Source organism: Anser cygnoides, chromosome 10 (genome assembly GCF_040182565.1).
Source record: "Anser cygnoides isolate HZ-2024a breed goose chromosome 10, Taihu_goose_T2T_genome, whole genome shotgun sequence".
Classification (NCBI taxonomy): Eukaryota; Metazoa; Chordata; class Aves; order Anseriformes; family Anatidae; genus Anser; species Anser cygnoides.
Window position 1 is genome coordinate 14,113,924 of NC_089882.1, and position 17,456 is coordinate 14,131,379.

A 17,456-nucleotide genomic window follows, 5' to 3' on the forward strand; every position below is an offset into this window, starting at 1 on the left:
ACAAAAGTCCTTAAGAAGGATACCTTAAGAAAGGTTCTGTTAGCGTATCTTTCATCTGCTGTAAATCTGTTTTTGTTGCAGATCCACTTTACCCATATTTTGCTTTGTGAATTCTAACTTATTTCAACTGTTTCTTTAGGTAGGTGAGCACTCAGGACAAACATAAGCAGACTTCCACTATTCATGAAATATTTTATTATAAATCACTTCAGACAAACTTTTCAAAAAAAATGTTTATCTGTAAAAGGAAACAATTTTAAAACATTCTTAAAGAAAATAGACTGTTCTTAAGCATCAACCTCACTTAGAGCTCTTCTGTAATGAAATCTAACAAACAAAACCGATGGGTCAAGAGCTATTCATTTCAGATGTACTCATAAAAGGGAGACTAAGATGTTACACATATCACAGAGAATCTTTTTGTTGACAATGAAATAGGAACACTTGCTAGTTAATGCTGGCCTGACAAAGCAGTCCAATATTTAAATATTTTCCAGTCCCAAAAGAGACAAACCATTAACATTTCTTATTAATTAAGCCAGTCCTGGGTAAGGGTTAAAGCCACTTCAAAGCATCTAACATAAGCTCTTCATTTCATGTACTTCTCTTGTTGATCAGCCAAGATTTTTGCTGAGGATTTGGCATCATAGAAAAGTTCATTTATTTCTTCAATATGCTCCTTCTCAATGCTGTCTTTCCCATTAATCTTGGCAAGCAGGTTAGCTGGGGTCAGTAACTGCACAGCGTACCTGTGATCAAACAGAGATGGACGAATAATTACAATTCAGTTCATCCTAGTGAATTGAATGTACATACGGGTGGGAGATTTGTCAGGAAACACAGCTCCATCAGCAGTATAAAAAAAAATCTTTAAGATCCTCTAACATGTACACTCTTTAAACAAGGAAGCAGGAGGATTACCAGTCTTTTGTAACACCAACACTGTTCTAAATAGACCGCATGTTACTGTATGAGAGAGGGCTGTCTCACTTCCAAGAGAGAATTATCCTACAGTGTTTTTAAAAGCAGTCATACTTAAGATGTAACAGAAAATTGCACTGTGTTCATCTTACCTTAAGGTTGTCTTGGTACCAATTTCCCCTAAATGGTTTAGAGCTTCTTCACTAATATTAATTCCTTCTGTCTGAGCACGAAGTTTTATGATCTGTTGGGATGAATGAGTAAGTCAGGTAACAGCCCAAACTATTAGCATGTTATGCTACTTAGCTTAGCTTCTAAAAACCCTGTCAGCTTAGAGATGGGATGTGCTATAAAATGAGATAGTATGGAGTTATCCTTGTGTAATTTACCAGTGAACTAGAACAGATTTGTGGAATTCTAAGTCTTTGAATAGATAAATATAATGTTGAAAAACTGACCACCATAAAAGGCAGATGAAGTAACATATCTGGACTAATTCATGATAATTGTGTGGTTAGCGAGGTATATACTGTGCATTTTGTTCGTAGATCAGAACTTAAGGAAATTGGAAAAGTATGCAAGAAGTAGCAGTGACAGCTAGAGTCTTGTGGACAGCTACATCAGTTCCCAAGTTTTGTAGTGTATTGCTGCTGTTACACAGCAGAGTTCTTCAGCAATCCCTACAAAAAATACTCTTCCCTTAGGAACTCACAACACACTTTTTATTCAATTGACAATAAGATAGTAAAATAAATCAAAAAGTTACTTTCTAAGATTCACCTATTCCTGCAAGAAGAAAAAAAATCACTAAGAAGAATCTAATCTTTCAAGAACAGTCTCAGGCTCGTACCAATTTGAAGATCTTTACAAAGTTGGAGAGCAAGATATCACCAATAAGCCTGAGCATATAAAGCTGTAACAAAAGTGGCACAAGTCTCTCGGTAGTCCGTATTACCAGCTGAGTGATAAGGGGCAGACTGGATAATGATGTTGTGTTGTAGTGCTGAGATAACTCTGGAACTGCAAGCCTCATATAATACAGGTATTTTTCACTTTGGCAGCTTTGTAAACAAGATATCAAGAAGCACTCGTTTAAATTAAAGCCATAAAAATGCGCCAGGAGAGTCAGGATAGGGAACAGAGTAAAAGAGTGGTTTGAAATGGTACGAAGTTGTGCTAAGATATTAATACTGAATATCAGAAATGCTACTGCAAATTGCAATTTCAAATTGAAGACTTTTTCCATCTTATAGATCACCCAAATATCACTTTCTATTCATTGAAATACTGCTACTTTATTCTTCTGCTAGAAACAAGACACCTTAAATGCCACATCTCTAAGAACAACTATTTAAAAAAACTTTTTATCTAGCAACTCTGTAGAACCTTACTGAAGGATCAGGGTCTAAGGCATTAACCCAGCAAATACATATATAGACAAGCTTCTGTGAAATAGGAAAAGGTTTACCAGGTGAAATACATTATGAACAGAATGTGCCAGTTATTACCTCTTCCATCTGATACAAAGGCAAAAAAAAAATTACCACAATATCCGACTAGAATATTCTTATAACAGTGAATTTACCTAGGACCATTTTCTCCCTGTTTTGGTTGCACTAAGGTAACTGTGGGTCTTGCTCTCTCGGAGCAGAGCTATACAATGGGATTTCTGCTGGTTAGGAACAAACTTTTCAGTACAAGGACAATTCTTGCACTGATAAGCACATCAGTTGTGATAAGACAAGGAGTCTCACACAGAAACATAACCAGGGGAAACTTCTTCCTAGCATGAAAGAAAAATGGGAGCAAAAATAGAGAAATAAATGGACCTCTTACTATCCTCCCTTGCCCCCTCCTCCTCTCAACTGTATTTAGTTACATTCAAGGGTAATAAACAGCTCCTCCTCCTCTCCCAACACAAGTCATTCAAAAGCCTTAATTTAAGGGAAAATGAGATTATCTAACTATGGGAACATGATTTATGATAAAAGGCTGTATCTATTTTTAGCTTTAGGAAAAGCTACTGTAAACACTTTTTCCCTCATCCCTGGGGAGGGTGGAAACCACAACGCTTAGCCAGCTCTTCTGAAAAATCAGCAGTTCAGAAACTAGCTCTTTAACAGTGTATTATCTGCATGATAATACAGCACACTAGATAAGTATTACTTATACGTATTACTTTGTTAAACATGCTATATATAGCTCAGAGTGCATATTCCTGCTACCCTTATTGCACAAAATTCACATACAATACAGGGAAGTCTAGACAACAGTCTTTAACATCTCCAGACTAAGCAGAAATCATGCTTTAATACCTGTTTTGTATGCAGAAAATACATAATCGTGTTATTAAAATCACTGGGCTGCTTCTATTACTATCCGTACTTTGAAGCATTAAAGTGTCCTTTTAGGTACAAAAAAATCATCCCGAGCATGGTTCACAACAGCTGTACGCAAAAAGCTCCTCAAATCAAATGAAGTGAAGCTTTGTCTCTACGTTTATATTCGATAAATGCCTCAGCTTCACCTTGGCACTTATCCAGCAGCAGGAGACTATTATCTCGTGACAACGCTCTCCTCCATTGACACTATCTCTTAAATAATACAAAGAATTGACATGATAAACTGTAATGTCTTCTGCATTGTGTCACTTCACAGCATTGAGACGCTAATGAGGGGGATCTTTGACACGGTGCATCATAATGGAACCCAAGCATTATAATCGATACACAATACGTTGTGATGGTCCCACAGGAAAGGTTCCAGGCATTCAGAAGCGTATCTCTGCAACACTCACTGTGCTTACATTTCCAAACTTGACTAGAAGCACAAAACTCCTTCCAGTTTCAGGAAACTACTCGATAAGGTTAAAGCTATGGTACAGAGAGCATGGAGGCAAAAATGCAGTGCATGAAGTTGCGTTCTGTAATCTCTCTCGTCTCTCATGTGGAGGAACAGCCTGAGGAGTGGGACCATTGGTCCTAAAATCTAACACTTCACCTCGTAGCAACAAAAAAAGAACTATCTCCTGGAACCTGCAAACTCTATGGACAGCACAGCAGTGCAAGAGAGGTGGTCAGCTAACAATTCATGGCATTTCATGCAAGTGAGATGTCACTTTCAGCTCTAGAGGTGTTTACCAATATAACTCACCAGTGGATGGCAATCCAACAAAAAAGTGCATGCAAAGTCTTAACCGGCTTATTCTCAATGGTTACTGAAGCAGCATGTATTTAGGAAGTGGTAAGCTTTCTGGCACAAACCCTGCTGACCATACAGATTCAAACAGCTCTATAGCAGCAGAATATACAGAAACATAGCAGTTATCCCAAGAGACTAGAATTCCAGGGACTTTTTAGAAGCTCTTTAAAATGTTTATACCTGCTTCATTTCTTGGGGTGTATACAGCATGGTTCGGATAATCATCACTCTGTCCAGCAGGTCCAATGGTATTCCATGAGGAGACACTACATCCTCTGTGCCTCTAAAGGAGAAACCAAACAGAAATGGATCAACTACTGCTCTGAGTTCAGTACCTTGATTTGACTCAAATCAGTAATAGTGGACTATACATCCACTAGTTTCCAGTTCTTGTGTCTTCCCATACAGGCACGTTCTGCAGATACAGACAGGAAACAGTCTAGTTTATGCTGGACAGCCTGAAGGAAACAAATACTATTTCTGGAACTCTTAAAATGTCACTCAGAAATAGTCTGAGGTGGTGCTTTTATGTTTCTCTTCATTGCATCTTATACAATAGTCTTAGCTCATGTTCCAAAGTATCTTCCAGAGAGGAACAACTCATTAAGTTGTTCACCAATATTAATAGAAATTATATCCACTATCATTAACTGGGAGAACGTTCTCTTGCTGAACAAACCATTACTTCGTTCAGTATTTCCCTCACCCGTCTAGCCACCGCAGTGGTTTTACATTACATGCTTGCAACCCACCAAATTAAGAGGGTGGAGATCTGTGCATGAAGGATAGAGAAGGATCTAGACCCTCAACCATTTTATTTGTTTGGCATAAAACAGCCAACAGCAAAGTCACAAGCACATCTACTCTGCTCTTCCAAGACAACCATGAATTGCTGTGAAGTCAAGAATGAAAGACAGCCACATTTCATGAGACCTATGGAGATCACAGGTGAAAATGGTAAAGTGCTGGTAAGACAACTACAGTTCTAAATTCAGTGCCAACCTTTAAGCGTTTCATCTTTTGTTGCAGTCTTCTATGGGAGACAAATCAAAATGCCCTGCAATCATCTCCTGCTGCACTCTTGAATAGATGGTGTTGTTTCTTCTGAATCAATTAATTCTCTTATGAGTTTAAAACTCAGCTACAATTAATTCTTTCCTTTTTAAGAGCCACCAATAGGTGAATCAGAGCTTCACCAGCTATGTGAGACAGTTGATACAGTGAAGATCTTGCTTTTAAGGGATTTAGTTTACCAATACTTGATACAACTATTATATGGAAAACTTCCTTTCTTAAATGACATGTTCCTGTCAGTCCATGCTGACAGAGCTGTTTGTTCTATTTTTACGAGACAGCCTTTTCATGCCTTTGTAAAAAGAGCACTGCAACATCCACCTCAAACATTTCTGAAGAGCTTATCACCTTAACTTCTAAGCAATGCAAACAAAGAAAGATTAATACCAGATGAGCCAGTAAGAGTGAAAGGAATAGCTGGTTACACAGCTGAATTAAATCAATTTAAAGAGTAGCAATCATTGCTAATGACAGCTTGTTTAGACATAATTTGACCTAGACCACAAATTAGCAGTAAAACTTCAGGAAGAATCTCAAAGAGGAGAGCACTTCTACTGAAAATGCAAAGAATGCATTGTGTGGGTGCAAAATACTGAAGCAGAGGCACAAATTGGAGTGGAGATGAAAAATAAGTTAGTTGGCAAAGCTGGAGAAACAAAAATCCAGACAAATATAGTAGGAAAGAATGGAGAGTGGGGAGAGGCTGAACTGTGATACGCTTTAACAGTAAGAACAGGAAGCTGAAGTCTGATGCAACAAGGATAGCAAACAAGTGAAGTTATCCAGAAGCAGGAAACAATATTAGAGATTTGTAGCTCTAGTGCTTTCAATGTCCCTAATGCACAAGCAAGAAATGTGTTGAGGTATCCAAAGAGAAAGCTAAGTGTAATGGAACACCCAGGAAACAGACAATTCAGAGGCTGTTAGAGAAAAGGAAGGATTCCATTCTGCTTTATTTAAGTCAGTCTGGCGTGAAGTGCTTTTCCCCTCATGAAGCTCATGAGCAGTTCTGGAGCACTAATGCAGCTTGCAACCTATGCAGGATGTTACCGCAGATGTCAGTATCTGAGACAAAAGCCTTCAAAGATCACAAACTCTGCTGACATAGCTCACTCCATGGTTTATGGACTGATGATACTGGAAAATTCAACTTTAGACATACCTGATAACACAGTTTCCTCGATTGGAAGCAAAGATGACAATGGGGGAAATAGAAGATTCCAGTGCTCGGTGCAGGTACGTGAAACATTCAATATCCAACATGTGAACCTCATCTACAAACAGTACACCTGGGACCAGCTCTGCAATGCCTTGATCAATGTATTTATTTACCACTTTATTTATTTCTCCTCGAAGTTTATCTACAAGAACCAAAAGAAATTGTTAGTTATTCTGCTAGTGAGCTATAGGTCTCTATGAAAGACTTGGAGTAACATTCCCCTTGAAATTTTAATGGATTGGTTTCTTACTGCCACAGAGTAAATCTCTGTGATACCAAAATGATGTGGCATTTAAGACTAAACTAAGATTCGTGATTTCACTCCTGTATTGCAGAGACATCTGTGCATCAAACTATTCCTAACCTGAACTTCTAGCACTTAACTGGAGCAGTCTGTCTCTCTCTCTTCACCTTGTGAAACACTGTCAGAGGAAAAGAAAAAGTCAGCCAAACCTCAGTTTAAAACATGAAGCTTAACCAAGTTTCCAAGCATGGGTGAAGAGAACATTACTGAAAGAATAAAATATTCCTACTGTATTTCAGCAAGACAGTTTAAACAATTATATGTGCATTATATATATATAGGGCTATATAAAAATTCTGTCAACATTTGGATCTCAAAGTCCTGCAAGATGTTATGTGGATAAATCTGACTTCAGAATAAGCAAAGTGACCTCTGGAACAGAAGAAAAACTTCAAAAGAGCACCATTCCGGTTAAATATTGAAGACGACTTTGATCTAAATTTATATAGTCACTTACTGAAACATTTCTTTCAAAGCAAAAAAGAGAGTAGATCTTTCTGTAGATCTTTTTTCCTTCCATGATCTGTAGGTAGGAAAACAGCAGTGCACTTAGACCATCAAGTCAAACTGCAGCTGCTATAGAGGAATCAAAACCAAACCAAGGTCTCTAGAAACCTTTTCTTCTGCTCCACAGAAACACTGCATAGTTGCTTCACATACAAATGCACCCTAAGGTTTTTAGATTTCGGGGGGGATCAGTCTGGATCTCAGTGTGGCTATAGAAAAATATGAACTATGCACCCTCTGGGAGCAATGTTTTGAGAAGGGGGATGGCACTACCTTTCTGACCTCTTTCTCTCCAAGAAGATGGGTGCAGAGTACAGTATGTAGTTTGAAACTATGTATGTGAACCAATAACATGTTGGTACTCTTTCCAGCTATTGCAATTGTGGCAGTTTTATCACTGCTCTCTGAAATCTGAATATTTTTGAATAAATATTTTGAAGGCTTTCATCATTAGAGATGTCATGTGAATAACATGATTTTTAATTTTTTTCGAACTAGCAAACATAGGTTATGTTGGTCTGGAAATATGATGAAGGATTCATACCGGTAATTTCAGTTTTCTTAGGCTTCATCAATTGTCCCATCATAGAAAGGATGTCTTGCCCGCCCTAGGAAAAGAAAGTTACAGATCAACTATGAAGTCTTCTAGTGAACACAAACAATGAGAATTTTAAAAACTGGGAACTGGTTAAAAAAGTTGTTTCTTACACTTAACCTGATACTTTATTTCATCAGTGGTTGATAACTTGCCAAAGGGTACGTAACTTTATCACAGTGGTATTCTAACAGATTAATTATCCATCTCCTCACTCTTTCTTTAGCCTTACTTATTTGGAGTGCATAAAAAATCAAAATGAGATATCCTCTTTTAACAGAAGCTGATTAAGAACTGGAAACATCATCAGGGAACACAGAGACTTGGGATGGCCTGTGTGCACTGTAACTGTTCAACCTATCAACACAATTATGCTGAGTTTTAACACTTTTTAATTCTTCGATTTTATCAGGTAAATGATTTTGTTGGAAAAAAAGGATGATTACTTTGAAGTGGAGTAGGTTAAGGGGTTGTAGAATCACAACACAGGAGTGTGAGCCTTTAAACACAGTGGCTTTTATGACAGATGGAGTTTCCTCAATACCGAGTCTATGTTAAGATACAGTAAAGGGTAGTTCCATTTTCTTTTTTTTTGCTGAAGCGCATTCAGAACTCTAGTGAAAACCACAAGAAAGTTTAATGAGAGGTTATGAAATATTTCTGAAGGAAGCAGGGACATTAACAGAATCTACAGCAAAGTCAAAAATACTTTGTGATCATTTATCATAGTGCTTGCAATTTCTATTTCATGGCCACAAAGCCATAGCTACAGAGAAGAAATTAATCTGTGTTCATGACTTTCAATAAATAAAATTATGCAGATCTGGCTGCTGCTACCTCACATCTCTCCTTATAGAGAGAAAGATGTAATCTTTTTCTCTGGTCAAGAGGAGCAGCCCATTCAGCTTTTTTTGCAGTGGATGGGGCACAGTGGTATGTGGAAGGAGAGAGGCAGGTCTAGATTATGCTTTAACTGTGAAGGTAGCAGATCCCAAATATCTATGTGGAAGTTCCTCTGACAAATATTCCTAAGTGAATCCTAACCTAGCAACCGCTTCTTTGACCTGGACGGAAGGGCCAAAGAGGCAGCCAACTGTAGTAGGACCTCTCTGCAAACAGAGAGGAGAGGTAGAGTGGCCTTCAAGATAACACCTACTGCTCTTCCTATTGAAGGTAATTTAGGATATCTCAAGGCTTTCTGCATCCCCTTGATTATTTTAAAAGCCATCAAATCTATGTAAAATATTTTTCCTGTAAAAACTTTATTTGTGGAGTCAGGTACCTGAGGTCGAGCGTTGGCCACATCCAAGTCATGCAGGGTGACATCCTGAATAATTTCCTTTTTCTTGTGCACATCACCCTTTGGCAAGGGAACATACTCTTCGGCTTCAAGGTCGAATTCCGTAGCATAGGTATCACACCTGCCTTGCCTCTGGAGAAAGGCAAAGAAGAAAAACCCAGGTATAGAATTGGTTTCAGTGCCAAAACTTGAGTGACATAAACTTGATAAAGGGCTTGGTTCACAGTCCCAGTACTGAAAAGCGTCAGACAATTCAGACATCCCACTCCCTGCTTTAGCAATAGGCATACTGTATCTACTGATCAAAGCTCAAAAACTCTGGTGAAATGCACCTGATATTTTAGCAATAAGAATATTTCACTCCTCTCTCTCTCCCCTCTTCTTTTAACTGTATGCAATTCTTGCTAAAGGACAAATCCAGCAGATTAGCTAGAGATTGGGAGAACTGTTCAAGACTCCTTTGTAGGTGGGTGATTTATTATATGATACAAAATATTATGCTCATCCATTAAACAGCAAGTATCGCTGTACACTACTTTCTAAATCAGATATGAAGAGAATGCTAACTAATGCAGTATTCCCTTCTACATGTATATATCTTGTGGAGAAAATACCAGAGCGATAAAAGAAAGATTAAATACGCTGCACATGTCAGCCTGAAAATGACTAAAGTTGCTTGGTTTTTTTCCCCCCTTCCCTTAAAGATGTTTTGATCTTACAGAAAAGAAAACTCATCCAGGCAGCATCAGTGATAGCTTCCTTGCCAGATGACCTCAATTGTGAACCAGATGACCATGCTCTTTCAGTGCAAGAGATATTTTTCTTTATAGATAAGGAAAACACTGGGCTCTTATTAAAACATTCACGTAACCATTTCATGTCAATTAAGCTTAACAAATTGGAGAGCTTTCTAACAAAGGCAGAGAAAGACCTGCAAGAATACATCCACCTACATAAAAATGCAGAACTTTTATCTTACCTTGACGGCTCCGCTGTTTGCTTCAATATAAATAACATCACCAGTTTCCACTCGTTCCTTCTGCAAGCTTTCAAAGATGCTTGGGTCCAGCTGGAGACAAACATCACGGTTGGTCAAAACAGTTCCATATTGTTATGGTAATGGAGGAAAAGAAGCTTAGACTAAAGCTCACTCCTATCAGGCAAAATTAAACTGCAACTCCACCCCCCCCGAAATACCTCATAGGATTTTATAAAGCTGTAAGACCTGGAGTACTGGTAGAGTACAACTTAGTCTCTATTGTAAAATCTGAAAGAAGACACACAAAACTTAGTTTCTTACATAAAAATACCTGTCTAAAGAAAGTGACATTAAGAGCCAAAAACATAATGATAATGATTGCAGTAACGAAGTATGCCTTTGTGTAATGTGACAATATGTTTATACCTAGGATGTGGTGCTTCACTTGCTTTCTAGCAATACTTTTATCAAAGAACTGGCTATTGCACTGGCTTATGCTACTTGATCTCTTGAGTCTGCATCCTCTGTGGAGCTGGGTGAAGGAGGGCGGATATGGAATACGTTAGATGCTATTGTTTCTCTTAGTACATATTTATTCATTTTTGCTCTACATTTTCTTGTTTTCAGAGTGAACAAATGGAAGATGATGCTTAACAACAGAGACAGCATTCAGTTCTCTCACACTCTAACTGACAGGGAAATTACACAATATGGACAGAGACTTGTACAAGAAAACAAAGGGAAAGTGGGTCTGAGCTGGCAACATACCAGCTCAATTTCTAGTTCTCTATCACATATTCACTAGAGCATATCTCCACACATAGAAAGAAGGGATGTGACAGAAAGAACAATCTATACTGAAGCAGGCAAAATTTCCCAAAACCATCCTCAAAAATTCAATTGCGCATCAGGATAACAAAAAAACAAGAGTTTTCTTGTACATTTGCTGTCACGAACACCAAGTTACAACTACAGTCAGTGTGAGCACATGGTAGACTGAGGCAGGTCACAGCTCAGATTCTCAGCTACGCCCATTTTTTCTGTGATGCTAGTAATGCTGCAAAACTGCATCAGAATCTCTTCGTGCTAAACTCTCCTTTAGCGCACTTGAACATGCATGAGTGGGTGTTGCCAAACAGAAAAATAACAGGAACTGTTGATTGAGTGATGGGATTACCCCTCATTTCAATGGGTAGGAGAAAAGACTAACAACTAAATCTCTACAAAGAGCAGATAAACATACATCCTCAGGAGTAGGATAAAGTTGTCTAGCAAAACAGTCTCCTGGCATCATTATTCTACACAAATGGGGATCAAGAGCTTAAAATACAAATAAGAACTGCTAAAAACAGAAAACGCAGGTATGAAATTCTTACGGAAACTTTTGAGACTCTACTGTACACACCTTTAACTGTTTGGTTCCCTTTGCAGTTTTGAGTCCTATAATTACATGGCTGATGGTTTTGCCGTAACCCCCCATAGGATTTTCAGTCTCACATGGAGTTAGTTCTGTAACTTCTCCTTCATAAACCTCCTTGGTCTCTTTAATCCTCAATCCTGCAAGAAATTGTTTGGAATAGACAAATCAATGGCCATAAACACTCAAGAGTCTGCTGCACTAATGCCAACAAATTTTAACATATCATTAGGGTTCATTACGTTTAATGGGATTTTTTTTTTATTTTCAGAAGTTGAAAGATCAGTTATAATTCTCTTCTTCAACAGAAAATGAGAATACTCATCCTGGGTAATGAGAGGGAAAGCTCAGCCCAAGTTCTGACTTGAAAAGCAGTTTAATAAACTCTAAAATTGTTTTCTTTCTGCCCCTTATTACTAGTTCTTGAAGCAAATGTCAGTATCCTCTCTCTTTTACCTCCCCTCACAGAGCAGATTTGCTGCCCTACATTAAAGATAAAAAAAAAAATCATCAAAATTCTGAAACTAAAGATTAGTGACACCAATGTAACTAGGAGTTTTACATAATTTTCATACTATCAGAAAAGTTTTGCTAAGTCAGGAAAGAGGAGAAAAATAAGTAAAAAAATTTAAATTTTAGCAACTAAGTTAAAAATAAATTGATTAACAGGTATGTTAGAACCTCATGAAATTAAGAAAAGCTTAACGTATCATGTAAAATATTTGTCAAGTTAATAGCAGAAGGTGAGCTAGGTAAAGTTTAACAGGATTTGTTATAATGCAAACAAAACTATTTCAAAAGAGGTGACATTGACATCCTTACTTTGCTGTTTTTCAGATAGTTAAGAAATCATCACAGTATCTGAGTATCTTGTATTCTTGTCACAACTACTGTAATGGACTAACAGTTGTTTTAAACTGATAAATAATACGGAGCTGAAGAGTTTACGGTTAGACTGTCCCAAAGAAAAAGCACTGTCATCACCACCACTACAATTATGCAGATGTTCTAACTACATAAAAGTTCAAAGAACCCACATCTGAAGAGACTCTATAAAGTATTTTATGAGACACATATGCCATACCAAAAATAATGAATGGGCTGTAACAAGATATAAGGAAGTCATCCTGCCCAGTCTGAGGCTATTAGGACTTTATAAAACTTTCCTTGTTCCTCAACTTTTCATTTTACTTTGAAATAGATCAGACACTTCACCAGTAATCTTGAGTTGCTGATAGGGAAATAGAAAGAACTGACAAATATGAGTCTGTCTCCCTCTACTGGACCCAAATCAAGGATAGGATTTGAAATGTGAGAAACAGGTTATTTGTGGACGTGATAATTTCTTGGTATGAAGTATTTGCTTTCTCTTATTTAGCACTATATAAGAAGTTCTATACAAAGTTAATTTTTAACATGTTTTTCTGGTATGTCAAACCATCGCACAAAAAAATAATGAACCTTTGAGTTATAAAATTGTCCTAGACAAGGCTGTATCCCATAGGTTACATATGCAAGGAATGTGAAGTAATATGGGAAACTGTATTGCAAAACTGTTGGTGGTGAGAAATGGACATTCACAGGCTTATTTTTCCTTTTTGCTTTGTTTTTAAACTTTCAGCACAAGCACTATTCTGCTCCCACAACTTGCAAGCCATTCATGCTTGCGGTAAGTTTTGTATGTTCCTAAAGTACATCTTCCAGTTTCACTTTGTCTGAAAAGAAGCAGATTCACATGCTCAGAGTCTGCTCCACAACACAAACCAGAGCTGAGCCAGCAAAGATAACCCAGAGACTTGTTTCAAAAGCATGCCTCTAATTTAAACTGATGTGTTCACATAGATGTGTCCATAGAAAATATTTACAGTTTAAAATCATCTAAGCAAAGGTAATCATGTTCTGAATTTGCTGATTATCTTTTGTTTTCAAATCAACTTGCATTTATCAACTATGAATTTCACTCTTAAATGAGCTCTAACTTAAACAGAGACATCTACTTACAAATCTGAAGCATGAATCTAAGAAGAAAGTTGTAGAATGGTTCATGTTTGGGCTCAGTAGCACTCTTTGTATAAACTTAAACAATGCTTGTTCGATTTACTGACAGCTACAATTTGGAGATACAGGGAATGGACATGCTGTTCAAGGGGCTATTCCAGTAGTTATTTGTTACTGAGCTTGTAACATTAGCTACTGTCATCATCCTTGCCAGCTGCTAATAAGCTCTACATGATATTAATCCCTCTCAGCTGAAGTGGTTTTTGTTTTTAAAACCTGTACAATTCCATGTTCTCATTTCCCACTCTGTATTTTTGTTTCTTACATACAATAATCTATCTGCTATACACTAAACAGCGTCTGGCCGTTAGAGAATGTCAAGTCTGTTATTAAATGACTCTCAACAAAAATTCTGAAAACTCTGAATTGCCCTTTTCCTTGTACAGTGATGTGTTGAAACATGTCAGATTCTCTTGTTTCCAAGGAAAAAAAAAAAAAGAAGAAACTAATGTTAACATCCCTGATAATTTTTATAAATTGAGGTGTCCAAACCTACTGAAAGTAAAATGCGTAATAGGAGCAATAGATGATATATATAGAACCTGCTAGTAAGGTATCATACAAAAAATAAAAAAAAAATCAGGTATTGATTGATATGAGTTGATTTTTTTTTCTTGCACATAGTCACGGCTAACAGTGCATTGCGCATACAAAATCCTTTTTTAGAACATGCACCCTTTTAAAGTATTTATTTACCAGGCAGGGGATCTAAAACCTAACTGAGATTTAAACATGACTGGAAAGTGTTCCATTTTGAAAAACAATGGATACTACTCCTTTAAAATATTCTTTTTACACTGATAAAAACATTCAATAAAGGTTGTGTTATGAAAATGTGACAGAGAATTCAACACAAAGGAATAAAAGAAGTTCCATCTTTCATTAACACCAATATTTGTTTAGAAGTGTCTCTCTACTGACATTCAGGGAATGCAGGGCACTGACAATGTATCTGGCTGTTAACCTGAGAGAGTTAAAATATTGCTATCTCTACAAATGACAACATGGATGGCAGAAGTTTCATCTGTTGGTTCAAGTTTCCGAACCTCTGACAGGGAACTTCATCACATCAAGGAAATATTGCAGACTACTCAGCCTCTGGCTTCCCTCCCCCAGGCCCTGCCAGACTTACGGTAACTAGAAGACCAGAGACTACTGAAAGTTGCTTTCTTATAAGAGTCAATGGACTACTTTTGTTTGGTTGCAGAGCTGAGAGACATCTTCACTGCCATCAAATACTCTGATGAAGTCAGAGGGGAAACATGGTACAGAAACCAGGAAAATTAACTGTTAATATGTCCAGTGTTTTGGTTAGGCTATCTTCAGGCAATCCTCATACAAACAAGGGCCACTTTAACTGCATTTATCAGCTGTCAGCAAAGATCACCTAAGAGATTTTAGATACTTAGTAAGGTTGTGTTGTAAATTGGTTAAATTTGCATTGAGCTTGTACAAGCACTCTAGAATTGAGGAAGATAATTGAGGAAGATATTAAATTAAGGTATTTATTTTGCTGGCACGGAATTTCCTCTGGGCTCACTCTCACACTAAGTCAGGCTAACACTGCCATTTGGGAGTCCCTGAAGAAGGCTGTTCGCTTAATAGCATAAAATCACTAAAAAAAAAAAGGAGAGACCATTTTGCTGTCTACAAGTATTTCTGCTAACGTAAGAAACTAAAAATAAGTTTTCTTTCATATTTATGCAGCCAAAGGCAAAAGGAGATGGACCTGGAGGATGAGAATAGACTCTGGGGAAGCAGAGTAAACCAAATTAACTGTGGGACACAACCATTAAATTATGGTTTATATCTAGAGAGCCTTACCGACTCCACTAAGTGTGGGAAGAGATTCAGCAAATTAAGATCAACACTGAAAAAAAGAACATACACCATGATCTGGAAACCACCTTGACCACTGAGAAAATCCTCCTTTTCAGATGACTGGAAAAAAACCAACCAAGTAAGTATCATGCAAATATTTAATTATTCTGCTTTTCTGAAACTTACCAATTGCCCGTCGGAAGTTTTCCATTAGAACTTCTGTTTTCTTGATCTCAGTGGAATAGACTTCACTTCCAACCATAGGACAAAAGGGAACTTTACTGCCTAGTTCCTGAGCAATAGCTAAAGCCAAAGCAGTCTTATAAAATAGAAAAAGAAATTATGCATTTAATTTGTGTAAGGATGAACACAGAATTCTTTCTGCACAGAGTTAACTTTCCTTATCGTATCACTTTCCATCTATCAACTACCAATATTAGATCTGTTCTGCCTGACAGATATTTCTCACACATAACAAGCCCCCTCCTCCACAAAACAAATTAGACAGACATTAAGTGACATTTACCAAAGATATATAAAACACCTTAATGGAACAATACAAATATTTGAATTTAACATCTGATACAAATACCCGGAGCCTGAAATAGGACAAGTGAAAAAAATAAACAAAGCAAAAACTATCTAGGTTGTTATACTAAAATTGATTTTGAAGCCTCTTCTTAAGAAACCACACCACCTATGTGTTTATAACCTACACAGGGTGTCTTCATGCTAATGATGCCTGAACACACCAGTGGATACAGTCAACGTTAATGACATAGCAAAAATCAAAACATAAAGTGGGGAAACACATTAATACTTTAATGAAAAAGAAAATCCAGTAAATGAAAACAATATGTAACCACTACCCCAAAATGGTTTGGACAAGAAATAAAGTTAAAATAGATTTTGGAATACTTTATTCTGTATAAATAAGGAAAATAATACCTTGCCAGTTCCAGGAGGTCCTGCCAACAATACAGCTCTACCAGCCATTTTCTTGCTTTTGATTAATTCCACTATAACCCCGCAAGCCTATAGGTTAAATAAGTATTTACATTGTTAATAACAATATTGCTGTAATATTTTTTCTTTCAGTAACAGTAGAAGCATTAAGAAAAATTAGGTCATGTGAACCTATTAAAATAAAGAGGATTTCAATTTTATGCATACAAAATAGAGGCAAGATCATAAAAAAATACTTCCCGCAGTTATTTTATCTAGCACGCTGAAAAAATAATAATCAAAGACAGCAAAACTCAAACTTCAGAGCACAGCATCCTTTCCCCCTCTCCGCGCTGCAGGCATGTATCAGGGTATAAGAACAGGCATGTATCAAAGTATATAAAAATAAAGCAAGAAACGCGGTTTGGGCCTTCGGAACAATTCGCTAAAGCACCACCCGAGGGCCGGATGCAGAGCTGAAAAGGAAGCCCCAAACCCCACCTGCAGCGCATCTCTGGCTGTTGGCGCGTTTTTACTGCCTCTGGCACCTTAATTCTTAGGCTTAAGGCTCCCAAGACCGCAGCCACCGCAGGGCGATCGAGGAGGAGCCCGGAGTGCCCCGGAGCCACAAGCGCAGAGCCGCAGGGCGACAAAACGCAGAGGCCGGCCGGGGGCTGCCGCCCGGCCTCCCCTCGGCTCAGGAGGAGCCAGGATGGGGGCCTCACCCCCCCCACTCACCTCCCTCGCGTTCTCCTGCCCCACCAGCCCGGCCCCCGCCGGCTTGGCGGTGCCGCTCTCGTCCAGCCCCAGCCCCTTGACATGGCTGTGGGCGGCGATGCGCTGCGTCTTGGACGTGCTCTTCACCTCCTCGATCTTCATGGCGACTCTGCACCTCCCCGCCGCACGCGGCCCGCCCGTTGCCAAGGCGCCCGGCCGCCTCGGCCCGCCCCGCCGCCGCCATTGGTCCGCCTGCCGCCGCTCTCGGTGGTGATTGGCTGAGGTGACTGCCCGTCGCAGCCAGGGGGGTGCGTTGGGGTTTAGCGTCCGCCTCGGCGCTTCCCGGTGCGCCGCTGTGAGGGGCCGGCGGCGCGCGGGGCCCGGGGGGAGGCGGGCCG

At 38.5% G+C, this 17,456-nt stretch overlaps 2 protein-coding genes across 2 annotated transcripts in view; one reads left to right on the forward strand and one right to left on the reverse strand.

Moving 5' to 3' along the window:
- The window catches only part of EEFSEC (eukaryotic elongation factor, selenocysteine-tRNA specific), a 166,556-nt gene that overhangs the window by 16,375 nt on the left and 132,725 nt on the right, over positions 1-17,456 (forward strand). The gene's annotated exons all lie outside the window — the stretch shown is intronic.
- On the reverse strand, positions 173-17,268 carry RUVBL1 (RuvB like AAA ATPase 1). The gene is made up of 11 exons (XM_048073399.2): positions 17,080-17,268; positions 16,345-16,431; positions 15,583-15,715; positions 11,506-11,657; positions 10,101-10,190; positions 9,104-9,253; positions 7,771-7,834; positions 6,359-6,557; positions 4,303-4,405; positions 1,074-1,165; positions 173-749 (listed from the first exon to the last, which is right to left on the reverse strand). Exons 1-11 carry the CDS (start codon positions 17,218-17,220, stop codon positions 590-592), a joined length of 1,371 nt encoding a protein of 456 aa, XP_047929356.1. The 5' UTR covers positions 17,221-17,268; the 3' UTR covers positions 173-589.